The 26,838-nt window shown below is 33.3% G+C and overlaps 1 protein-coding gene across 4 annotated transcripts; it reads left to right on the top strand.

Annotated features, from left to right (window-relative positions):
* The first annotated feature begins 20,072 nt into the window (after positions 1-20,072).
* Positions 20,073-26,497, top strand: LOC107899474 (TSL-kinase interacting protein 1). 4 transcript variants are annotated; one of them, XM_041091180.1, is made up of 14 exons: positions 20,099-20,282; positions 21,324-21,457; positions 21,561-21,753; positions 21,874-21,956; positions 22,032-22,079; positions 22,183-22,292; positions 22,704-22,788; positions 22,889-23,168; positions 23,507-23,638; positions 23,728-23,879; positions 23,974-24,212; positions 24,297-24,669; positions 25,198-25,752; positions 25,878-26,497. In XM_041091180.1, the coding sequence occupies exons 3-14, from the start codon at positions 21,627-21,629 to the stop codon at positions 26,100-26,102; spliced, it is 2,409 nt and encodes an 802-aa protein (XP_040947114.1). In that variant the 5' UTR covers positions 20,099-20,282; positions 21,324-21,457; positions 21,561-21,626; the 3' UTR covers positions 26,103-26,497. The 4 variants fall into 4 exon arrangements, with proteins under 4 accessions (XP_016680682.2, XP_016680684.1, XP_040947114.1 ...); XM_041091181.1 differs by having other exon boundaries at positions 23,507-23,614; XM_016825193.2 differs by lacking the exon at positions 21,324-21,457 and having other exon boundaries at positions 20,073-20,282.
* The last annotated feature ends 341 nt before the right edge of the window (positions 26,498-26,838 follow it).

The raw sequence follows: 26,838 nt of genomic DNA on the forward strand, positions 1-26,838 counted from the left end.
AAGTACGGATAAACAAACGATAATGTGATAAACTTCACTGAAGATCCCCAAGCCCGTAAGTAACCTCCAAAATCTATAAAACAGAGAAAAACATACACACACAAAATAAGCTATTATAGCATAGTAAGTCATAAGCAAATATATAACAACGAATACACAATAACATTATTTTAGTAAGGTCAAATTAATTTAATCTCAATCAAGAACATCTAATCATGTATATAATTCGTATAACATTTCATAAACTTTCACATTTCATAGTCTTAAGACCGAATACTTATATATTCAATCACAGAATTATCATTTACTTCAAAATTACTTTCACATCACAAAATCGAATATATGCACATTTATACGACTAAACACATATATCACACTTTAATTTCATACACATATATCATTTGGCCGAATTTAAACTTGTATTTTAAACACATATAGTTTACTTTATAACATGTATAACATAAAACATCATTTCAACTACCAAAACTTACCTTATTTTCAAATAGGTAATAATTATCACATACCTGATCATTTTAGCTCGTATTACGCATTCGATCACATTTATCACTGCCCATTGAACCATTTGGAATTAAATAGTATACTCGGATAATCACACATATCGTACAATGTCAACGTCCCAAACGTGGTCTTACATGTAATCACGTAACGATGCCGCTATCCCACACAGAGTCTTACTCAAAATCACATCTCGTTGCCTCTATCCCACACAGGGTTTTACATGAGAACACTTACTAAAATTCCTATGATTCGTACGAGACTTTCGGACGTCGTATTTCGATCAAATCAAACTTGTAACATTGTTTCCATAAATATATATACATTCGGCTAACTTATATATATGCATATAAATACAATTCAACATTTTAAGTTTACATGTATTCAAAATTAACAACATTTATATGCTTATAAACTTACCTCAGACAAAGACGGACGAACCAGGACGACTATTCCACAACTTTAGATTCCCCCTAATCCAATTCCGATTTCCTCTTTTCTTGATCTAAATTAGTACAATTTAAACTTATTAAATCACATATTCAATCAAATTCATACAAAAACTCACAAATGGGAAAATTACACTTTTGCCCCTAACATTTTACATTTTTCACAAATTAGTCCCCATTTCACAAAAATACAAAATAAACAAAATTTCATTGGACAATAGCTTGATCGAATATTCACTAAGCTCATATAAATCCATGCATTTCATTTATTTCAGATTTTAGTCCCTCAATTTATTATTTTTACAATTTAGCTCTAATTACTCAAAATCATAAAAAATTCAAATACAACATATGTTTATCCATTTCATATCTTTTATTTTATAGCATCAAAAAAACAAAAATAAAAAGCTTTCAACAATGACAAAACACAAAATCATCATAAAATTCAAAAATTCAAGCATGAGTCGAGTAATATTCGAAGCAACGATCTCAGAAACATAAAAATCATCAAAAACCGAGCAAAATTTATACCTTAATTTGAGCTTCAAAGTGTCGAATCTTTAAAGCTTTCAAATGTTTCTTTTTCTCTTCTTTATTCGACCAAAAGATGAATATAATGGCCATTTTATGTTTTTGTTTTATTTTATCTTTATTAATATGCCATTTTACCTTTTTAACCTTAATGAAATAATATAAAAACTTAAAAATACTTGTCCACTACCGTCCATTCTATCATTTAATGGCCTAGTTTCATTTTAAGGCCTCCAAATTAAAAGAACTTAGTAATATAGCACTTTAACAATTAGCAAGTCACTTTTTCATTTTATGCGATTAAGTCCTTTTTATTAAATCGGACACTCAAACGATAAAATTTCAAAACGAAAATTTAGCACACACAAATTCACACAGTAAAAACACCAAAAATAATTTTAAAATATTTTTATGACTCAGATTCATGGTCCTGAAACCACCGTTCTGAATAGGGTCAAAATCGAGTTGTTACAGGGTGGACTACGTAGAGGCTGAAACACTTTGTTGCGGCTAGAATTGACATCGCGCAAAGGATTTCAACAAACAACGTTATTCACCATTTTCAATTTTAAAAGGTATATCTTCAACATCTGTGGTTGATGATTGCTGGAATAATTTCTCCACTGCGCCACGAGGCATATCGGCAATCCAATAGAGTTTGGCATTAAATTATACCCTGGTAGTTCACCAATGTCTAATACACCTTATTGTATGGCACCAAAAGAGCTTAAAGAATTGAAGATACAACTATGGGAGTTGCTTGACAGTGGTTTTATTTGACCAAGTGTATCACCTTGGGGATCCCTAGTTCTGTTTGTGAAGAAGAAAGATGGTAGCTTGAGGATGTGTATCGACTATAGACAGTTAAAAAAATCGACCATCAAACACAAGTACCCACTACCATAAATTAATGACATGTTTGACCAAATACGAGGTGCCACGGTGTTCTCAAAAATAGACTTGCGATTAGGATATTACCAACTTAAAGTGAAGGAGTCAGACGTTTTGAAGACAACATTTAGAACAAGGTATGGGCATTATGAATTTCTGGTCATGCCTTTTGGCTTAAGTAATACACTTGATGCGTTCATGGACTTGATGAATCGAGTGTTCCATGAGTATTTGGATTAGTTTATAGTAGTCTTCATAGATGACATTCTGGTGTACTCGTGAACCGAAGAAAAGCATGATGCTTACCTAAAAACTGTGCTATAGATTCTACGAGAGAAGCAACTGTTCGTGAAACACATCAAGTGTGAATTTTGGTTAAAGGAGGTGACATTCTTGGGTCATGTGGTTTCAGTGGAGGAAGTTCGCGTAGACTTGAAAAAGACCGAGGCAATTTTAGAGTAGAGATAGTCGAAGAATGTTATTAAAGTGTAAAGCTTTATGTGTTGGGAAATGTGCTCATATTGTAGTAAACATGTAATTGTTTTCTATTTATTTGAATGATGAATAGATAAATAAAGTTAATTTCACTCTTTTGTATTTATGTCTTTTATATTTTGCATATATAGCGAAATTGTCACAAGCAAATATTAGCTCATTGATTGTCTAAAGTTTAAACTGAAGATAAGTGGTATTGTAAAGAACGTTTACATTGCGAGAAAGACAACTTACTTCAGTAGATAATATGAATGAGTTCGTAATCCCGTAAAAGAATCAAAGTGAGCATTTGATTTAAATACTGAGAAGGATTACTATGTCGTCTACAAATCCAATTGGGGAGATGGCTAGTCTTGGCTATCGGAGTAATTGACTCTACAAGTAGAGACATAGATGTATTCATTGGTAGAATGATACATTGGACTGGGCCTAAGATGAATTAATTCTGAATCTGTTTGTGAATTAATTCACTTGTGACATTTATGGTGTAATTTACCTAAATCTCGAGTTAGTCATTGACTATGCGTATGCAACTTATGTGCTTTGATATAAGTGGAAGCTTATGCTCCAAACTTGATCGAGCCCATAGTCAGTATGTTGGGTACATGACTTGTGTTTGGCATGGCTTTATTAGCTCAATGATATCCTCTCATTGGCATTGTATGAATGGATAAATATGGAACGTGGCCACGAGTTGCTTGTTCTCGAATGAGCAATTTATCACAGTCATTTATTGACAGTGATCATATTAATCATTAAGAAGACACAATGGTGACAATGAGATAAAATATGATTGTATTAATTGAACGGATTTAACTCAAAAGAATAAAGGATATCATATGAGGGCAACACACACATGACGAGGTCATTGGACAAAGTAGTTGGATGAATTGCTTTCGCAAATAGTATACAATAAGGACTTTTCAATCATGGTACTTATTGTAGACTAACTCGATGATTAAGTAATTGTGAATTATCAGAACGATGCTTCTTAACATCATTGCAATCACTAAAGCCTAATTTTATTTGTTCGATTGGTCCCTCTACTAGCTCAACAAAAGCTCGATTAGACTACATTTGAATCAGAAGAAAATTCTATGAATTTGGGAATAATTTAATTGAGTTGATTTATTCGATGTGGAATTAAATTAGGTGGTCATAAGAATTGTTCAACTAGAGAATTTGATTAAAGAATTTTCTTGAAAAATTAATTTGGAAAATCCAAGTGATTTTTGGAAAAATTAATTTTTATCAAGTAAAGTTAAATTAATCAAATAAATTAAAATTAATATGATATTTTTAGAAATTAATTTTCAAGTCAGACAATTGGCCCAATTGGTACTTGAACTTGAAAATTGGACATTATATCGTAATTTAGGCCTAGGAGCCCAAAACCGAGACCGAAACCAAAAAAACTAGTTGAACCAGCCCCGGTATGTGAAATCAGATCGATGATCCAACTGGTGGCTAGACCAGACCGGTCAGATCGTCATTGACCCGGACCAAACTGGCAGCAGCCAAATCAGCCGGGGGTACCGTAAGGGTGTCACACCTGTATCACCAAACTGGCTGCAACAGCGGCATCCTGATGGCCGACAGCAATTGGTCTTCGGTAGTTGAGCAGTGGAAAAGTTACACTCCTACTGGAACTCTACCAAAGAATTTGATTTCAGATTAACTATTCCAAAAATAATATTATTTTAATAGTTTAATATTAAATTAAATTTAATATTTATCTTAACAGTATTTTATTAATTTAATATTTAATTTAATTTAATATTTAGCTTGTAGATAAACATTTTCTTATTTTAATAAGATTTAATATTAAATTTAATCTAATATTTATGATAAATATTAGATTAAATTTAATATTAAAGTGATTAAGTTTAATCATAACTGAACTCTCTAAACTTTTCCTATATAAAGAGAGCCTTGGGTCATTATTTACACACACTTGAATTCAAGAGAAAGTTGTAGAGAGAAAATTCTTTGAATAGATTATTCTAGAAAATTTCTAGAGATATTTTTCTAATTTACAAATTGACCCAAAAGTTTAGAGAAATTGCAAAATTACCCCACGGTAATTTTTATAAAAAAATTTCTGATTCGAAGTGAGCCTACATTCAGCAGACGTGAGCTTGAGGATAGCGGAAAACTACTTGGTCGAAGCGCTCATCTTAGACGATCGAAAAGGTACAATTTTGATTAAGTGTTTATCACTTTAGATATCACAACCAAGATCTTGTTTTGGAAAAAAATTTAAAACTCTGGTTTTTCCTTAAATTTATTTTTCGCTGCATTTTCCAAACTTGTTTTTCTAATATTATGGGGTTAGCAGGATATTATCATAGGTTCATTGAAGGGTTCACCACCATAACGACACCGTTAACGAAGTTGCTATAAAAGGATGTGGAGTTCCCATGGACAAATGAAAATAGGAAAGCTTCGAAAAAATTAAGGCAATACTCACTAAAGCACTTATATTAATTCAACCAATTCGAGAAAGACTTTGTAGTGTACAGTGATGCCTCGCACATGGGACTTGTATATGTGCTAATGTGGGAAGACAGGGTGGTGGCTTATGCCTTTAGACAACTGAAGCCTCATAAGCAAAACTACCCAACTCATGATCTAAAATAAGAAGTGATAGTGTTTTCATTCAAAATTTGGCGACACTACTTATTTAGCAAGAGAGGTACCATTTATATAAACCATAAGAGCCTTAAATATCTTCTCACACAAAAAAAAAGCTAAACTTACAAAAAAGAAGGTGGATAGAACTGTTCAAGGACTATGATTGTGTGATAGAATATCACATTGGAAAGGTAAATGTGGTTGTGGATGCCTTAAGTAGAAATTCAATGGGTGAACTATAAGCTCTATTCGCACGACTAAGTGTGATAGGTGATGGGGGACTTCTTGCCAAATTGCGAATAAAATAACCCTCTAAAAAAATAAAGGAGAAGCAAGTCACAGATGAAAACTTGGAAAAGTGGGTTCGCCAAGTAGAGTAGAGGGTTCAGGGAGACTTTGCACTGAATAAGGAAGGGATACTTTGTTTTCATGGGAGACTCTGCGTACCCTATGACTGTAACACCCATAACCCGATTCCGTTATCGGATTTAAGGTTATGGCATATTACCAACTTTACAAAACAACCGAAAAAAGATAGCATCAAGTTGTCAATTTAATTAACATAATTTCATTATAATTGAAATTGGAGTAATACATACATTTACGAACATTAAATCGAACCTACGAGGCCTTAAAATTAATTTAGAAATAATTAGGACCAATTTGAAACAAATCAAAAAGTTTGGGGAAAACTTAAAACTTTTCAAAACAGAGCCGTGTGACACAGCCCAGGCTGTGTGGTGCAAGAACATGGTCATGTGGCTAACTGTGTGACAGACCATGTACCTTTCAAAATAAATCCACATAGTCGTGTCGCAGGTCGTGTGCTAGCCCGTGTAGCATTCGAAATACCCTCACATGGTCGTGTCATGGGTCGTGAGCTAGACTGTGTTTAATTCGATGTTGGGTCACATAGCCGTGTCACAGGTCGTGTGCCAGCTCGTGTGAAAACTGAATCTAACACGTTCAGGGCACACGCCCGTGTGGATTGCCTATGTGTGACACACGGTCGAGTGACAGCCCATGTCCCAAGCCATGTGTACCCAAAAATGACCCAAACATACTTAACTCACATCCAAATACTTAGGTACCTAAACCAATTCTCAACATAATATTATAAGACTTCAAAATGCATTTCAATTGACACTCAAAACATTCCAAAACAAACATCCTAAGGTCTAACCAATGTGTTATCCATGACACCACATTTCAAGTACTTTCATAATTCATTTCCTTAACTAAGGATACAAGCTACAAGCACATTCAAATAACTTATTTTTTATCTCAAAATGTTATACCATAAAATCAAGTATGCACCTCATTTAGCTACTTATACCACATCATCATATGCACATTAACAACAACACCAATTAGTACTTATGAACCATTACAAACATAATCAATTTCTCCTATTACATGTCATATAAGCCAAGATGTATTCAAAAGCTACCAAATGATCCCCGGATAGTGTGATCCTGTGAGCTGAACTGATCTCTCGATCCACAAAACGTATCTACGAGAAATAAGATAAATAAGACAAGTAAGCTTTTATAAAGCTTAGTAAGTTCATTGATTGAACAATAAATCTTACCGAATTTAATCACAACAAATCAAATAACAAGATTAAAGAACAAAGTTCTTGTCACAACATTATTATCAGAATTCCTGTCAATCACAGCTCACAATAGGTGAGTATTGCATAGTACAATAATTCAAATCATATTCCATATTATTACCATTTCAACTTTTTCTGGAAACACTTATACTTGGATAATTCATATCAATGAAAATTCCACATGATAAACGATTATAAGCCAAGTCATTGTTCTAATAATATCTCATTTCAGGTAATCTAAAAGGTATCACTTATTTGAGTTAACTTTAGAATTTTGACCGGCTCACGATGCTGCTTACACAAGCTGTAGAGAATCCACAACACATGTAAGATCTCAAGCCATCGTTACAGTTTGTATCATCGGTACATAGTACCTACTAATTAATCCCCAGCACATGATGATATTCACACAAGCTGCAGAGAATCTGCAACATATATAGGATCTCAAGTCATCGTTATGGTCTGTATCACTAGTGCATAGTACCTACTAATTAATCCCCAGCTCATAATGCTACTTACACAAGCTGCAGAGAATCTGCAACATATATAGGATCTTAAGTCATCGTTATGGTCTGTATCACCGAATCAAGACCTGATAGACAATACTAGCACAAAGCCTGCTAGGCACAAAGCCTGATAAACACACCGCACAAAGCCTGATAAATACACTGGCACAAATTCTGCTTGGCACAAAGCCTGATAAATAACACCAGCACAAAGCCTAATATTCAGGTCCATCACATACTAATAATATTCATTTATTATTCTCAATTATTCAATAGTTAAGTACAACATTGGATCTAATTATAATAAAAATGTAATACGTAAGAATCCTTATAAACATAAAATTATAGTTCGAACTTACAAGACTGATTTGCAGTAACCGTTTAAAGTATCTCAATCAGTGATCAACGTTGTATCAATTCATTATTTCCATATTCATTTACACACATCAATATAATCTAACTTTATGTAATTATGTTCATATAATATCTTTAAAAATGTACTTAAATTAAACTGAACAAATTACCAGACTAAACTACAACAACGACAAAGTACAACGACTATTTTAAAATTTTCTCTTCCTCAATTTTCCATTCGTTCTTGATCTAAAATAATAATTTCATTCAATTCACTAATTCCACAGAAAAATTAACTCATTTTATGCAATTTAGTCCTTTTAGACATTTTTACAAAATTTCCCCCAACATTTTACTTTTATTCCATTTAGTTCTTAAGCTTAAAACTTGCAATTTAACCAATTTTCATTAAAATCAAATTCAGAATGGTATTAGGTCTCATTATAGCCCACAATTTCTATTATTTCACCTCAATTCCTTACATTTTTATCACTTTAACATTTTAGTCCTTTAACATTAAAATTAACAAAAACTACTTTACAAAATAGCCCTATTTAACAACTAAACTTAATAATTCATCATAAAACTTCAAGAATAAACACAACACATCAATGGCATAATCCACAGCGTTTAACAGTTTTACAAATTAGTCATTGCATTAGCTAGATCGAGCTAATACGAGCTCAAAAACATAAAATTTACTAAAAACAAGCAAGGTTTACCTAACAAACAAAGCACCACAATCTTGGTCGAAAGCTTGCTCCTCCATATCCATGGCTATTCGGTTCCCCCAAAATAAAAGAAAGGAAGATGATAACTTATTTAGAAATCTTTTCATTTTAATTAACTTATTTACTTATTTACAAAATTAACCTTTAATTTAAACTTAAAATACCACTAACATACGTCCAAAATTGTCCATAATTTAAATTTATGGTATAATTACCTACTAAGGAAGGTTTAATTACACAAGTGGCCCTTCAAATATATTAAATTTTTAACTAATTAAATTTTATTTTAATTTAATCCTAAACTAATTAGGACTAATGAGCAAATAGCCCAAAAGTTAGTGGATTTAATCATGTCACCACCCCTTGGATTCTGTGACCATGGTTTAATCACCATTTTGGTCACTTTAGTATTTTAAATCTATAGCAATTAACTTTTACCTCTTTTACAATTTAATTAGTTTACCTTAATTAAGCAACCAATCGTCAAAATTATTGGACCAAACTTCAATTCACCTATAATGTGACTTTGTAAATATTTAATAAAAATATTTACGACCTTAAATTACAAAAACGAGGCCCCAAAACCTCATTTTTGACAACCACTTGACTTTTAGACTAAATCACTTATACTAACCACTAATTCAATTAATTTAAATTCATCAAATCAAAATTCAATATAAAATTATTATTAACTCATATAATTTGAAAAATAATTATACGAACTTACTCACCTGATTTGTGGTCTCGAAACCATTACTTTCGACACCACCAAAAAATGGGTTGCTATAGTGACGAAGAGCTTAGACATACAATCCTTATTGAAGCTCACAGCAGTCCTTACGCAATGCACCCAGGATCAATAAGATGTACCGTGACCTCGGTAAACTATATTGGTGGCCTGGGTTGAAGCAAGATGTCACAAACTTTGTGGCGAAGTGCTTAGCCTGTTAGAAGGTGAAAGCAGAGTATCAATTTCCCTCAAGATTGTTATAACCACTCAAAATTCCGGAATGGAAGTGGGAAAGGATCACCATTGACTTTGTTTCCGGCTTGCCCCTAACATCAACAAAGAAAGATGGATATGGGTGATTGTGGATGACTTACAAAGTGTTCGCACTTCTTAGCAGTTCGCACAAATTATACATTGCAAAAACTAACAGAATTGTACATCGCAAAGATAGTGCAACTCCATGGCATCCTAGTCCTTTAGATCGATATCATCGATTCACCTCAAGATTCTGAAAAAGTTTATAAGAAGCTTTGGGTACAATACTTAACTTCAGTACTGCTTATCATCTACAAACAGATGCCCAAACAGAGAGGGTGATAAGTATTGTAAAACATGCTGCAAAGTGGTGTGTTAGAGTTCACAGGTAGTTGGGAATGTTATCTACCTTTAATAGTGTTTGCATACAACAATAGTTGTCAAGCAAGCATTCAAATGACACCATTCGAAGCGTTCTATGAAAGAAAGTGTAGAACCCCCTTGTGTTGGGCGGAACGAGATAAAAGATGGATAGTTGGACTATATTTAGTTTGCAAAATAGAGGAAAAGGTAAATATGATATGCGAATGACTGAAAACTGCTTTAGATAGACAATAATCCTACGGTGATTTAAAACGACGAGGTATTGGATACAAAGTAGAAGAGCGAGTGTTCTTAAAGGTCTCACTATAGAAAAAAGTTTTAAGGTTTGGGCAGAAAGGGAAATTAAGTGTAAGATTCATCTATACATATAAATTGGTTGAAAGGATTGGTCCAATGGCCTATCAACTCAAGTTGTCTCCAAAACTTGAGCAAATCCATGATGTTTTACATGTGTCCATGCTAAGGAAATATCGTACAGGCCCATCACATTTAGTGACAGTAGATGAAATTGAGGTGCGACCTAATTTAACTTATGATAAGGAACCAATTGAAATTATAGCTCACGAGGAAAAAATCTTGCGAAACAATAGAATTCCATTAGTCAAAATGTTGTAGCGAAATAAGAAAATTAGCAAAGCCACTTGAAAGACAGAAGAAGTAATGAGATGTCAGTAACCCCATCTTTTCTAATACAGGTAATTTCGAGGATGAAATCCCTTAAAAGGAGAAGAGTCGTAACATCCCAAAATAGGGCCTAAAAGTTTGAGCCTAACAAGCTAGGGTCGCTAGTAGGTATAGCAAGCTGGGGTTCACCAGTCTAACAAGTTGGGGTCACCAGTCTGACAAGTTGGGGTCACTAGTGGGCCTAGCGACTGTGGACACAAATGGGCCTTGCGAGTTGGGCTTCGCCAACTAGTTTAGGTCAAGAGTTAAAAGTAGGAGTAGCCAAATGGTAATTATACCAAAATTAGGAAGTCAACTTATTTTCCTCTTCAAAACACCATTCATGCACGTAAATCTTTCCTACTTCTATTATGACTAGGGCCTCCTAAGAACATCAAAACACCTAGTACCTATAAATTAAGCTCTTTTAATTGAAAATTCCATATTCTTTTAAACAACAAAACTCCCTCAAATTTTTTCATCGATTATCTTGTTGTCAAGTTTTTATTAAAAAAAAAAGAACCCAGAACTTAGCTTTTAGGATTTAAGGTAAGACTTTATTTCTCTATTGTGTTGATGTTTAGAAGAAAGTTAAAAAAGTTCGCAATAAAGGAAACTAGGTTGCCAAAAGACTAGCATATGTGAACCTAGGCTCGCTTGTGTTTATGTATGATTTTAATGTGCTATTAGTGACTTGTATATGTTTGTGAAATTGCGAACCTGACAGAACTGTCAACAAACAAAGACAAGGGAAAAATGAAGCTTGTTTAAAGCTTTCAGAAAATTGGTGAGTGTTCAGGGGTCGTCATTTGTATGTGCGAACCATAGAGTTAATTAGAAGCTTAGGGATTTAACCTAAGTTCTGAGAGTAAGCCGTCTCTAAAACTCTGTTTTGTGATTATATATGTGTTTTTATGAACAGTGATATGTGAGCTAATTATGAACAGTGTTTTGCGAGCTCCTCATGACCTGCGAGCTCTATGTTTAAGTAAATGTTTTGACACTATAATCTTCTGAAACTGTTAGATATAATGGCATTACATGGGATTGTGAGTACTCACCTTTATGTTTTGTGATTTGGGAAAGAGGCTCTGGGCTATGTTTGGTGAGATAAGAGAATGTCAAGCTAAGCTTAATTCAATGGGATATGTTGGTGTGTTTGAAGAGTGTTTAGCTTTATGTTACACTTATGGGACATGTTAAGACTCTTTGAGTTAAAGTGATGAGTTATAAGGAGATCCGCTTATCCAACAAAAAAGACCAAGTGAATAAGATTGTGTTTTTCGAAATATTATGTTTTACTATTTTAAGCTAACTGACAGTGAGTAACTATGAACCAGACTTCGCGTAAGTATGGCAAACCCAATTCGTAGTTCAATGATCTTGCCAAAGCTTTTGTTTAACTTATGTTTTGTGCATGTTATATGGTTTTTCCTTTCTATGTATTCACTGAGTTCGGAAGAGCTCACACTCTCCTTTTAAACATTGCAGGTAGTTAGATCACATGATGCATAGTGGCGAGGCGAGTGATCCAGGTGAAGCATAAACACTGGAAAGGTAGTGCAAGCAAACTCTGGACATAAAGGCACTGTGGGACTCCATTTGGGCTTAGAGATATTTTCTTTCTATATGTTGACTTCGTCGATTGCTCTAGGGCTTAGGTTTTATGTTTCTCTTTATGTTTATGTTCCTCTTTATGTTTTTTTAATACCTATTGCAAACCAATAAAACTATATATATATTCCTAAATTTTAAGTATATAAATATAGTCCAAGTCAGATTTGATGTTTTCTTAATTTACAAGTTCATACTTAAGCATTTAATTTCTATCAAAGTGTCCGTCATAAGCAAAAGCATGAAATAATCAAAACTAACTTATACAGAGTTCACCAAAGTTGCTACGAAGTGACAGAGTTGTCGAATTGTGCTAAGTGTGAACCCTAACAATTGGCGAACTGCTACCCGTGAACCCTTAATAAATTTAATATACAGAATAGGAGAAACCCTACAAACTATGTCAGCAATATCTAAATATGTAGGGGTTGTTCATAAACTTACCCTGTTTAAAGAAACTTACTCTGCGAAGACTTAGAATGTGCGAGCTACACTAGGTGCAAACCTTGATGTTGATATGTGTATCATATAGCTAATGAGTAACTTAAACTTAGAATACCATCTGAATAAAAGTTAGTTTAACTGTATTGATGAAAGTACTTATATGATTTTCCATTACATATTAGTAATTTAAGCATATTTTATGTTTTAACTTGTGGTGTGTTGGAGGCTACGTTGGTTTTAAATGGAGAGTCGCTTAGGTGGTTAATGTGACATTCCATAGCTCAGGTTGGGTAATCAAACTGAATATGGGGTGTTACAGCACCTCTCCAACTATAATAAAAAAGTGTATGACTCTTCAACACTTTCATTTAAAATCGGTTGAAGCTTTGTGTCAATTGTTAGTTTATCTTTCACTTCTACCTCTACGATTACATTTGCTACTATGTCAATTGGATCAGAGACCACTTCAACTATATTCAACTTATCCCTATGATCTCTAGTTCCAAGCTCTCGTTGAATTTTACCATGAATCTCATCATGGTTGACGATAGTATAGGGGTCCTCATAATCAAATTTTGAAAATCAGGCACAACCTCTTTTCTTGGAGGTAGTGCTTTAGATATTTCTTGAACCATTTTCATCATTTGTGCCATTATGTCTGACATGTTCGATAATACCTCAGAGTTGAACACCTTAGTGGTTTCACATGAAGGCATCTTATACAAATCACAGGGAGGCTTGTCTAAATGTTTAGGCATATCATGACCTTCTTCAATGTCCTCATACAACTTACTAGTGGACTTTTGTGGATGTTCAACTATCTCAGTGCCTTGGTCATTACTCCACTGGTTTGTTAAAGCTTCGTTTCCTCGTTGGCTCAACTCTATCATAAATAATTTTTTATTCTCCATAATCTCTCATTTTTCATATAATCCTTCCAGAGAAAAAGAAAGAAGTTAGTATACTAAATTAATAAAAGAAAAAATACAAATCGTATCTATAATTCAAAAATTTCCTAACTATCCTATTAAGCACAAAAATTAAAATCAAAATTAACTTAGTGGTGTTGCCTCCCCGAAAATGATGCCAACAACTTGATCACCTCTGGACGTACTAACGTCTAGAGTGTGAATACTGCAACCAAAATATAAGTGTTCGGCAGTTTCCATAAGTATACAGGCTAGGTTGTAATATAATTTTACAACGAAGTATAGAAGTACTTTGAGGATCGTACCCAAGGGAGGCAAGATTAAATTAATCCTAATCCCTACGCTAACAGGTCTAATTAGTAATTTAGTTAAACTATATTATGATTAATCCTAAAGTGATGAAAAATAATAGTTTATAGAAAACCCTAAAGAACAGATTTTATCAGATCTAATCAACAGAAGATTAACTCAATTTGGTGTCCATAACTAACTCTTATTTCGAGTTATATCCAATCAACTAGTTATTAACTTAGCAGGGCCTCTCGACCTCCTACTAACCTAATGAGTTAGCAAGAACTACTTATCTCTCGACCTCACAGTCCAAACCAGAAGAAAAGAGTTTAGAAAAATCATGATATATTTATAGCAGTCCAAACAGTAATCTGTCAAATAGTTTGGTGAATCCACAATCTGAATTCCACGAAGAACGAAATAAACTAATTAGAATTACAACTGAAAAGAAACCTAATTTACAAATAGAAAATAAACTAAATAGGAAACGCAAAATAAAACTTAAGTAAAAATTGTCTTTAAATTGAGCATAGTAATCCTATTTATAGGCCTAGGGTTGGTCGTCGGTCCTTCACCTAATTTGGTTGACTATTTCTCATTAAATGATATTGTGTGGACGAAAAAACCTTTGGCACATTAATTGACCTTGTCACGTCGGTGTCACGACACCGAAGGCAGTCAATTCCTTTTGAGTACTCTGTTTGCTATGTTGCGACATTGAAGCTCCGTGTTGCAACATCGCAGGTGGTCTACTATCTCCAGGCCTCCAAATGGTGTCCTACACACTCACTGAATAGGTTAGTCTACCTTTATGCCTCTCTTTGCCTACATGGTCATATAAATAGTCAAAATTGCTTATTTTATTATTTACAAACTAAAAATGAAAACTAAACAAAAACATAACTAAATTAATTTCCTACGAGCTCATTCAGTACGAAAAGTAGTATAATCTGCTACAACGAATTGCGGCATATCAGTCTTTAAAGAATATTTCTTTAAAAATTGATATTCATTCTTGAAATGTCCCAACTTACCACAATGGTAGCATGAGCCCTTCTGTTTCTTTTTGAACTTAGGTGCTCTATTAGTCTATTTAAACTTTCTCTTGGATGGTTTAGTAGTCTGTACTTCCTCCGTAACATGCACTTTGGCATTTTCAGAATCTAGGTTCTTATCTTCCTAACGATATTCTTGTTTAATATGAAGATAATTTGCCAAAGCTTCAAGAGATATTTCCTCTTTCTTAATTTTTAGACTTCTTTTAAAGTCCTTCCAAATGGAGGAAGTTTGTATATAATGGAGGATACATGTAACACCCTCACCCGACCTAATCGTCGGGTCTGAACTATAGGATGCTACATTCATTGCTAGAGAAATTAGGATCAATCAAACAACACACAAGCATTAATACATATGATTAAGTGTTAATTAAGTTCAAAATATGTTAAACAATCATTTCCAGGTCTTAATCGAGCTTACGGAAGTTCAATATCATCCCGAGGTCGAATTAGGACTAAACTAAAAATTTTAAAAATATGAAAAGAGGGTACCACGATATCCAAGGCTTGGTATCGCAATGCCAAAGAAAGTTTCCAAACATCAAAATATGTCAAGTGGGTATTGCGATATCCAGGGCTTGGTATCACGATCTCGAAGATAGTAACCAAACTTCCCAACCTGAGGAACAAATTGCAAAGTTTACAAAATATGACAAGTAGGTATCGCGATACCTAGGATGTGGTATCGCGATATCAAAAATAGTCTACTAAATCCATGTTTTAGGTAAAATTCCATTTGGTACCTATTTCTAAGATTTTCTCAAACTTACACATTCAACTCAACAATTCACTAATTTAAATTGAATCAACCCTACGAAAAACATGCCAAAACAAACCATTGAATCATTTCTAATCAACCAATTCATTATAGCTTCATTTTAGCACAAATCATACCATTTTAAATTGTTCAACTATAAGCATTTATCTAACCAACTAAACATTCAACAATCAACTTCTCATCTTTGCAATTTATGTTCAACCATGCTTATTTAAGTGCCATACATAACTTATTCACATTACCAAAAATATTTCATTTCATGTAGGCTTTATCCTTACCAAAATCAAGCACTATAAAGGTTGCAAGCTAAAACTTATCATTTCAAGTTAACATATACAAACACATATGTACATGCCACAAAATCAAATTTTAAAATGATTGAAAAGCTATAATATCAATAACGGGATAGTGTAAGCTTCTCGACGATCCAATAGACACGTTTTGCAAGTTGACAGTCTACAAGGGAAGAGAAATAATGGGGTAAGCATATACAATGCTTAGTAAGTTTATAGGTATTTAAACAAGAAACTTGTCTTATCTTACAATTAAACATAACAAGCTAATTAGATTGGCAAAGTTTGCCTAACATGGCAAGTCACAACAACAAGGTGAGATAACATATAATCAACCATAATGCCATTTAAACATACACCAATTCAATTCATTTTCGAATCAATATCTCAATATCATGCTTTTATTCAATTTCACATTTATTCATTCAAACATCAATTACGTGTTAATTCATTTCAAATTTTCCTTTTCATTAGATACTTAGCCCGATGAACTCTAATAAATGGATTCGGTTGCACAGGTATCTCCGGTAAAATAATTGCTCGTCTGAGCTGAATACATACTCATGTCAAGTTACTAGTCCAAGCTAAACCTTTAAAACAACATTAGGTTACCAGTCCATACTGAACATGTGTTACATGCACCTTCAAGTCTGCAACAAATGTTGGATCTCTGTAATCATCAGTAATCAATTCGTACAATTGTGTACGAAACCTTTACTATGCTCATTCAAGCATTTTCAACACATATATACATATCATATCTTTTCAATTTAGTCAAATTCTCACGTTTTGTACCAAATCACAAACAATCCAAATTTCCACCAAACATACACATATTCATAATTCAAGTACATAACAATTTAAATACAATTATACCACATGAACTTACCTAGTCAAAATAACAAACTTACCTAGTCAAAACAACAAACTACCAAATCTTAAAGGGCTAATCAACAATTTTAACTTTTCCCCAATTATCCCTGGTTTGGTTTAATTCCCAATCTATACAATTATTGAATTTGATATATCAACATCAAACTCTTTTATATCATCCCATAATATGCATGAACCAATTTGATTTCATTTTTTGAATGTCCCTAAAGTTTTAAATTTTATTCAATTTAGTCCTTAAAATCGAAATTGTTATAACTTTCAATTTTGAGCTTCGGTTTCAAAACTGATTTCAATTACATCCTTCTATGACCCTCTATTATCTAATATCATAAAAATTTCACATCAATTTTAATATGTATATACTTTAGTGCTTATGAACAAAACTAACAATTTACACTTTACAATCTAGTCTGTTTTTCATGCCTAAACTTAAAATCTATCAATTTAACACCAATTTCTTTAAGAACTCATCAATGACAACTTTTAGAAAATTTTACAGTTTTACAAATTGGTATATGGGCTAGCTAAATCAAGCTCCCAAGACCTAAAAAACATAATAAAAAAATTACAAGAAAAGGACTTGAAAATACCTTAAAATTGAGGACCAAATAGTTTTGAGCTTTCAAACATAGCTTTAGGTTTTCTTTTATGTTCATTTGGTGGAGAAGAAATAAATAAAATATGACCACTTTATGTTTTATTATTTATACTTAGATTAAAGCTTTATTTAGTTTAAACCTTAATTAATTAAAGTCTAATTATAAATTAACCAAAGTTAATGGTTTTCATGTCATCCACCACCTTTAAAGATTTAGAATAGTATATTTACCATTTTGATCCCCTAGCTATTTAAGAGTCTATAGTAATAAGACTTTTACAATTTAGTCATTATACCTTAATTAACTATCAATTCAACAAAATTAAAGGACCAAACTTTAATACTAATATTTTAAATATTTAATATTTAATATTTATGGGCTCAGATATCGAAAATGAGATTCCGAAACTGTCATTTTTTATACCACTAAAAATCAGACTATTACAATACAACAATCATTTCATCCATTTTCATATCATATTACTTAATCTAATTCAACATTTTTTCAATATCGCGAAATTGCTCCATAACAGAACGACCACCAATCATTTGATAATTATTGAAACAACTAACAATAAATTTCTTACTTTTAGCATCTTCGGTCATATGTCTTGTCTCCAATTTGTCCCATAGTTCCTTAGTAGTGACCTCGTTTTGGTAGGTGTCGAACAAACCATCGAATAAACCATTCAATATGTGGTCTATACACTTGTAAACAACATTGTCCCATTTTTGCCTCTCTCAAGTTGCAGCAACATATTCGTTTCTACTCTCTTCCGGTCTTGGAGTATCCAAAACATAAGCAATCTTCAAAGTTGATAAGAAGAAGTGCATCTTTTTCTGTCATCGTCGAAAATTGTCACCGTCAAACTGATCAAGCTTGATAAAGTTGGAAGCCAACTCCTTTGGTGTTCCACTTTCATGTATTGTAAATAGCCATCATGAAAATGATTAGAACCTTAAAATTATTAATGCGGAACTTCGGTGAGGAAAATTTCGAGTTAAAGTGTTCCATCATTAGAAACCCTGAGTTAAAAACATGTTTTGGGTTAAATAGTACATTGACATATTCATTATAATGATTTATTTGGTCTTCCATTTAAAAAAAATTAGTTCTCTATTTAATTTTTAATTTTTTTTATTTTTTAAACTTGAGTTATTTATCAAATCACCCCAAAATAGATGAAAAAGTTAATGTCTACTAATTTTTTTATCTGGCATACATGTGAATTGTCATTTGGATATCATGTCAATAATTAATTAATTTTAAAATTTTAAAAATAATTTAAAAAATTATTAAAATTATTAAAAGATATTAAAATTATAATAATTTTAATATTTTTTAATTCTAAAAAATTAATTAATTACTTCTGTGGTATGTACATGAATGTCACATTAGTAAAATTAATAGATTTTGACTTTTCGATTTATTTTAAGTTGATTTGATAAATAATATAACTTCAAAATTAAAAAGAATGAAAAATTAAATAAAAATAAAAATAAAATTATTTTATAAAACTGAAAGGATAAATAAATAATGATGCGTATATAAAAAAACAAAGGAATAATTAAAAGAGAAGTAAAGGACAAATCCAAATAAAAAGGTGTTAAAATTAAGAAAAGTGTTGACTTATTATAAAGATAAAAAAAATTTAACAACGTAAATATCAATCACATATTATATAAGTCGGTCCAATTTTGTGTTGCCACCCCTTAATATCTTTTCATCAATTTTTGACAACTAATTCCAATAACCTTTTCTTAAAAAAATTTAAAAATAAATAAATATTTAATTATTGTTAATCAAGTTTTTATATTCCACTAACAGAGTTGAGAATCGAAAAAATATTTAAAAAAAAACGCATTGTGTACCAAAATATTAAAAAAATTTCATTAAATTCGCTTTAATTGAACAAATGATTATTAGTTTCATATTTAACTAAATAATCCAATTTACTTCTAAGCACGTCATGTGCCCTATTTCTGCAACATCATGAGTACACATGTTAGTTTGACCATTCATATAATATCATTATTTTTATTATATTTAGTAATAATTTATTCTATATAAATTTTTATATATAATCATATATATTTGTATTACCATGTATTATTATTTTTTAATGTTATTAGAACCGTTACTTATTTTTCAATCACGTGTACATGTATTTTCATGTTTAAAATTATTGATTGAAATCTTCAGTAAATACATAAACAAATAAACAAATAAATATATATATATAATAAAAATGAAATATTCCACTTTTACCTTTTTACGTGAACATAATAATAGAAAAAAATTTGGTGAGTCGGTCCAGTTATTTATTTCTTTTTTTGCTGACGTTCAATTTTAATTATAACTCTAAGGTACCAAGTTAAAATCAATTTATTTATTTATTTTTATCATCTTTCAAATTACCAAATAAACTTTTTTTTTTGGGGGGGGGGAGGGGGATCTTTCTTTTTCTTCAAAGTAAAAAGAATAATAAAAAAAATTAAAGGAAAATTCGTTTCCAATTTTTTTCTACCGTAGACGTCTGTCGGAAGTTTCTTCCGGTATCAATGATTTTCTTCTTTGTACAAAATCTTAGCCTCTTCGGTTCCTCCGGATCTCTTTTTTCTGTTTCAGGTATGTTCAAATTAAATTTAGTTTCTTCTTCATTTTCTTATTTTCTTTCTTTTTTTTTGTTATGTTATTAAGCTTTCTCCGATCAATATTTACTGTAGTTCGAAACCCTAGATTTTGTTTGGCTGTCGGGAAATTTAAATTATTCTATGTTCTTATGTTCCCCCGTCCTATTTAGTTTATTTTGATGTGGAAAAATGGAATTAAATCTGGTCCATCAGTTGTACGGTTGACTTTAAATTTTTTGTTCTCTATGGGATCTCATGCGCTTGAAACAAATTAAGCTCGAAGTTTTCGTTTTTTTAGATTTATCGCATTTCATAGCAAGTAGACAGAGGGTTCTTTTCCCCCCTTTTTTAAGGCTGCGTATTTTAAAGCTGTAAAGTTTTCTCGTATTTGTTGAATTCTATTGTCAGCTGACATATCCGGAGGTAGAATTTGTTGGTTTTAGGGTTTATTATTATAAGGAATTTCAAATTTTCTCAAGATAAATAATGAATGGTTAAGAAAGATTGTTTTTTTTTTGGTATGAAATTCTTAGTTTCTTCTAACATTGAGATCCATTGTGTGATGAATTGAAATGGATTATTTAGTTTCATTATTGTTGAATATATACTAATACTGTTCTGCATATTTTGTTTATTGATAATATAAATTTGAAAGAAGAGTTTAATAAACCGGAGAAAAGGATTAATCAATTGCTTATATATTAAACCATTAACACATTGGCTATGGTAGTCACATTGGTGGATAGCAGGGTGCTTAGTGTTCACTTAGTTGCATGTTTGATGTTGGAGTTCATGTTTCTAATTATGACAACAAGCTTCTGATCCAAATTAGAGAAAAGTTTTAAGTCTTCAAAGGGTATTATCGGGTTAAGCCTTTGTGCCACTAGCATATAAAATTTATTTTCTACCATTTACCGAAGAGAAGATGTTTTTAAATGCCTTGATTGATGTGAAGACTTGCAACATAATGGGAGATGACAGGAAGCTGATCTTGTGAAAACCATAAGCTATATTGCTGTTGATATGCTCTGTGCAGTTTGGCCATGAAATTCATGATCCTATCTTTCAATAATAATCTCTGGTATTTGTTGGGGTTCAAAGAGGGTCAACTTCTTTTTTCACTATTTTCCTGAGGAAGGGGACATTTATCCTTAACTGCATTTTCTTGAGGTGCTTCAGCCTGCTTATTATGACCACATAAAGATTTGTGTTCCTTTATTCTTTGTCTTTCTGGGTTTTCTGTATGATCTTAAACTTAATTTCCCTGTGACAGAGCTTCTTGATTTCTATACAAATCTGAAGAGGGAGAAGGTATTAGTTTTCATGTGATGCCGTCAACATGCAGACAGAGTCACTGGTCTCCTTACCCTCTGAGGCACAACATAATCAAGAAAATGTTCCTATTCAAGTTGGAGATCTCGATGTAGCCTCATCCACCTCGAATAATACGGTGCCAGAACAACCTGGTATGTGAATGCAGCTTGATGCTCCTTATTAAGATTTTGATTGTTCTTTCTATGCATCATCTCCTTCTATGGAAAATAGTGATTGTATCTTTAATTTTTGTGTGAATTGATCTAATGCAGCTAAAAAACCAACTCGGCAATGGGCTGCTTGGACACGTCAAGAGGAAGAGAGTTTCTTCACTGCATTACGACAAGTTGGGAAGGTATGTCAAGGTTACTTTTCTTTTGGCTTTTAACTTTTTCCGCAAAATATTTCTTGACACATGCATTACTTGCAGAATTTTGAGAAGATCACATGCCGTGTGCAAAGTAAAAACAAAGATCAGGTGATTTGCCACTAGATGTTGTTCTGGTTGCCTCATTATTGATTTAAGTCTGACGTTCCCTTGTAAATGTTTTGGTTTTTCTTTTTCTTTTTGAAATTTGCAGGTCAGACATTATTACTATCGTCTTGTGAGGCGCATGAACAAGCTTCTGGGTCCACGGTTATGTTTGGATGCCAAAAACTCTAAAGATACTAATGCAGCAATGCTTCGCTGGTAATGCTGGGAACTTTGCCTTCATCTTAAAATTCAGTTAGATAAATTCAATTATATTATGTGGAGGATTCATTATTACATCACTGCTAACTATATTATGCTGGTAATGCATCAGTAATTTCTATTGAGAGCAGATTTGTTGAGCTGGGATGACCCACTCCTATGCAAAAGGTTGCTTATCTGCAAGTGTTAGATACCCTTTGAATATGTTAGGTGTATAACTATGTTGAACCTTCAATTAATATCCATCTTGAGGGCAAATGACAAGCATTTTCTTTGTGGCCCCTTGTTAAGCATGAGGTTTAGAATCTTAATTAAGGATTTTTTATGGTATCATACTATGCCAATGCTACATTAACAGGGGCTCAATGTATTATTATTTTTATTCAAAATGCAAGTCTTCTTTTGCAGGTGGTCTCTGCTGGAAAAGTATAGCTGCAGAGCCTCAAAACTTCATCTTAAACCCCGAAGATTTAAAATTTTTGTTGAAGCTTTGGTTAGTCAAAAGAATCTTTTGTAGTGCTTTTTAACCTCTCTACATGTAACGTGACTTTTTATGCTTGCCCTGGACTGACTGCTCTGTTGTCCCAATGAAGGAGCATCAACTTTTGAAGGACCGGAAGAAGACCGTAAGAAAACGACCCTCCCAAGGGGAGAATAGCTCACCTACATCTCCAAACAGTGTCACAAATCAGAGTAGGGCTTCAGGACAGGATGCTCGTACAGTCAAACTATTTCTTGTAGACAGTCAAAACATTCAGAAATTAGGACCTGGAAAAGGGTCATTTAAGCGTAATAACAATGTAGGTGTCAACCGTAGCAATAGTAAAGGAGAGTCAAATACCATGAAACCTGCAAGGCAACGGCAGAAACCAGGTAATTCAATTCCTCTTCCCCAAAAATAAGTAGATAAGTAAACATCTATTTCTTGTAGCACAATAGCGCAATTGGGTTTACAAATTTGCTTTTAATTTTATATAGTTATATCACGATGTTATAGATGTTCTGAATTATAATAAGAATTGTTGTTGATGTCAAGTTTCAAGACCGGTGTTTATTAGTAATAGTGACCTTCATTTTACATTTTTCCCATTGTTCTTGTTTGGTATTAATATTTAGAGCTTTCAAGGTGTAGTACGGGCATTCTCTCTGTTCAATGTTCTTTTTCCCATTCAAATTTAGGTAAACTTGTATTGCTATACAATGCTTGGCAGGTGCCTCATCATCTGCATATAAAAAATGGGAAAAGGCTGCAATTGCTGGGGTTTCTTTGGTTGCTGATGCTGCTGAGCATTTGGAGAAAACGATTAATGATAATGGAGGTGAGCATGAGCAAGATACCAGAGGTGCATTGAACTTTATCAATTTACCAATTATTTCCTTAAAAGGAATTGAAATTACCATTCCTCAACTCCTATTTTTTTCTCTACTGCAGGTCCTGGCCAACATGACCCAGTTGAAAATAATCAACTTCCTTTGCCATCTTTCTCACATAATCCTTTCACGGAAAACTACATACATGCTACTGGGAAACTTAAGCTTCAACTGTTTCCAATTGATGACAGTACTAGAAGAGCCTTGGAAATGGTGAGCACCAAAAAGAAATTATATTTGATGATTTTATAAAACATTAAGCTTATCAGTTGGGAGTGTTAAATAATTGGTCTTCCGCTCTTGTCAGGATAAACACAATCCACATTTGGAACTCACTCTTAGTACTCGAAAGAAGATATCATCGGTATTGGAGCATCTGAATCGAAAATGGGGACATTCAAGTATAGCATCAGGAGAACTTATGCTTTTCCCTTATGGTGTTCAAAGAGAAAACCTTAGGGGTCATCAGAGATGGAATCAAGCAACCACTGTCAGTGCAGCAGATGTATTTGCAATGGCTGGAAGCCCCCAAGTATTTCGCCTAAGGTACTTTCCTGTCTATTTTTGGTCTCATCTTGTTGCTATGCTTGGTTTGTAAGGACAAGTGGTGATTTATAAGCTTTTTTGAAGGTATGGTTGGTTTTCTGATACTGAAGTTGCATCTTTGTCCTGGCAAGCACCTGTTTCCTTGCCCTACATTCCAAGTGTGCATAATATGAATGTAGAAAATAGGAATGGCCAGATTGTCGAAGAAGTACAAGCTGTCTCATGTACCAGTGATCAACGTAAGGAACTTAATGATCGTTACAAGAATCAGCCAATGATACAGAAAGAAAATCTAGTCCTTGAACCTTCTTTAACTGATCCTCATGATGAGATTAATACATACCTTAACACTAGTTCTAAAGATGATCTTGGGGATTCTCTTGTTCCTGCAAGAAATGCCTCATCAGATAGAAGTGAGACTTGCAATGTTGCTATCATGAGGAGGTTGGAGGATACGGTAAGTGTCCATCCTTTCTTAAAGAGTTCAAATCTGTTTGAGATTTTCAGTTGTCAGTTATGATTTAAAACTTTCCAATCTGTTCTAGCCCAAAGCTCTGCATCTTGTGCTTGTTATTCTAATTGGTTGTCTGGTAGCCTTCGTGTAGACTTATCAATCAAATTTATTCATTGTCATGAGTATCACAAAAGTCTGCTCCAAATGACCGACAACTTATTGGCTAGTGCAAGGGATCATCTCTTATGAATTTCACTGTTAGCACTGATATGGGATCTTGTTGCATATGACTTGTTAGACGCTTGCACATTATCCTTTCTGTGCTTGCTGGCTTCCCTTTTTGACCAACATGCCTGATGTCAAGCAACTTTACTCTTTCTCTTCTGCCCACTTGGTCTAATTTGGTTTTATAGATTTGTTTCAAAGAAGTGCTGTGCGTACCTTTGACATCCAAATTCTATTAGTCACGAAGAGTCTTCATATTCAGCTCCCATGTGTTTCTGACATTTTAACTTTCTTTTGTTTGCTTAGGATGATCAGAGATTGAACAATAGCAGTGCTGCATTATGTGCTGGGGAGTGGGCTGACAGTCTTACAAACATAAGTGTTGGAGATCTTCTTGCAGAAGTGCCTCAGGACTTCAATGATAACTGTGTTGACCACCCTGTTCCAGAAAGCTCACTATGTTTTCAGCAGATTCCATTCAGCTGTGATTCTTTTGACGCAGCTATTGCTGCTCATATATCTAGGCATCAAAACAAGATGGGGGTTCCATCATTGGCATCCCGTGCGTCGTCTATTTGGGATGCCGAAGAAACATGCGATGCCTTCTTATTTCCTAAGAATCCTATTCCTTGTGTGGACAGTGCTAGATTATCTGGCGATGCTTCCCCAGCTGCCTGCAAACAGATTGCAACATCAGACTCTGCAGGATCAGAATATATGCAGCTTTTCGTGCAATCACCTGATCCAGAGGAGCCAAAGGAAAATTCTGCTTGTGAAGAACTCGTAGATGAGCGTGCATCTGATCCCCACATCATGGGTACTACAGAAAAGGATTTCAATGGGCTGACTGACATTTATTGGGTGTGTTACCTCTTCTAAGCCTTTGATTACATTAGCAAAGCTGGTTTGTTTTGTTCTTAGGGCATATGTCAATAGTGGTAAATTCTTTAGAGAACTGACCGATTTTCTTGTTTTCCACATTGCAGCCTGACTCATTAGGACCATTAGCTCTTGATGCACCATCTCGCAAGTATCATAGTGAAGATTTGATTTTAGGGGACAGCCTTGGAGGTTTGAACCGTCTAATAGCCAGCAGTCTGGATGCATTTCAAAATTGCTCATTTTTCGTTTTGGACAAGAAAGAATCTACATCCACAGTTGAAGGTCGGGACACTGCATCCCCGGCTTTCAAAATCGGCAGCGAGGGCTGAAAACCTTCATCACGTTGTGTAGACAAATTGAGAGTAACTGATTTTGAGGTTGGAAACGTTTGAATCTGTGAGGAATAACAAGTTCGCCTGACCTGAAAGATGGAGGTTGGTGCGCGGCAGGGCAGGGCAATTCTGAGTTTATTAGTGGAATTCTTCCCTGATGGAGCCTGCCTCGTCAACTTGTACAAAAACTAAAGCACTTGTTTATGATGATCAACCATACAACTCAAAAAATAGACGAGGGTGAACCGTTCTGTTTGTGACGCTATCACTATCTTCAATGTATCCATAACTAACATCGGCTGTTTGTTGTTTTTAGTCTGTCAACAATGACATATCGAACATTTCTTTTATTACCCCCACAAGTTTATTTAATCATTTTTAATGTTTTTCCATTGCCCTTGATCCTTTTTCCATATTTAAAGAAAAAAGAAAATTATGTATAATTTTTTTATATAACGTTCACTCGCAAGAAACTTGGGTTGTTTTAATGGATATTAGTTATAATACAAAAAATATTTAATTATTTAGTATTTAATCAATATATTATAGGTATACAATCGAAATATTTTATTGGATAAAATAATTGTAAAGTAAATATAGAAATTTTATTATCATCTTTTTTAACTGAATTATTGTTCCCGTAGAGAGTAGAAAAAGAATAGTTGACTCATCTGATTCCACCCCTCAACCAAGAGAAATTTGATAATTTTAGGCTGCTACCTAACACCCTATC

The sequence above is a fragment of the Gossypium hirsutum genome, chromosome D04 (assembly GCF_007990345.1).
Source record: "Gossypium hirsutum isolate 1008001.06 chromosome D04, Gossypium_hirsutum_v2.1, whole genome shotgun sequence".
NCBI lineage: Eukaryota > Viridiplantae > Streptophyta > Magnoliopsida > Malvales > Malvaceae > Gossypium > Gossypium hirsutum.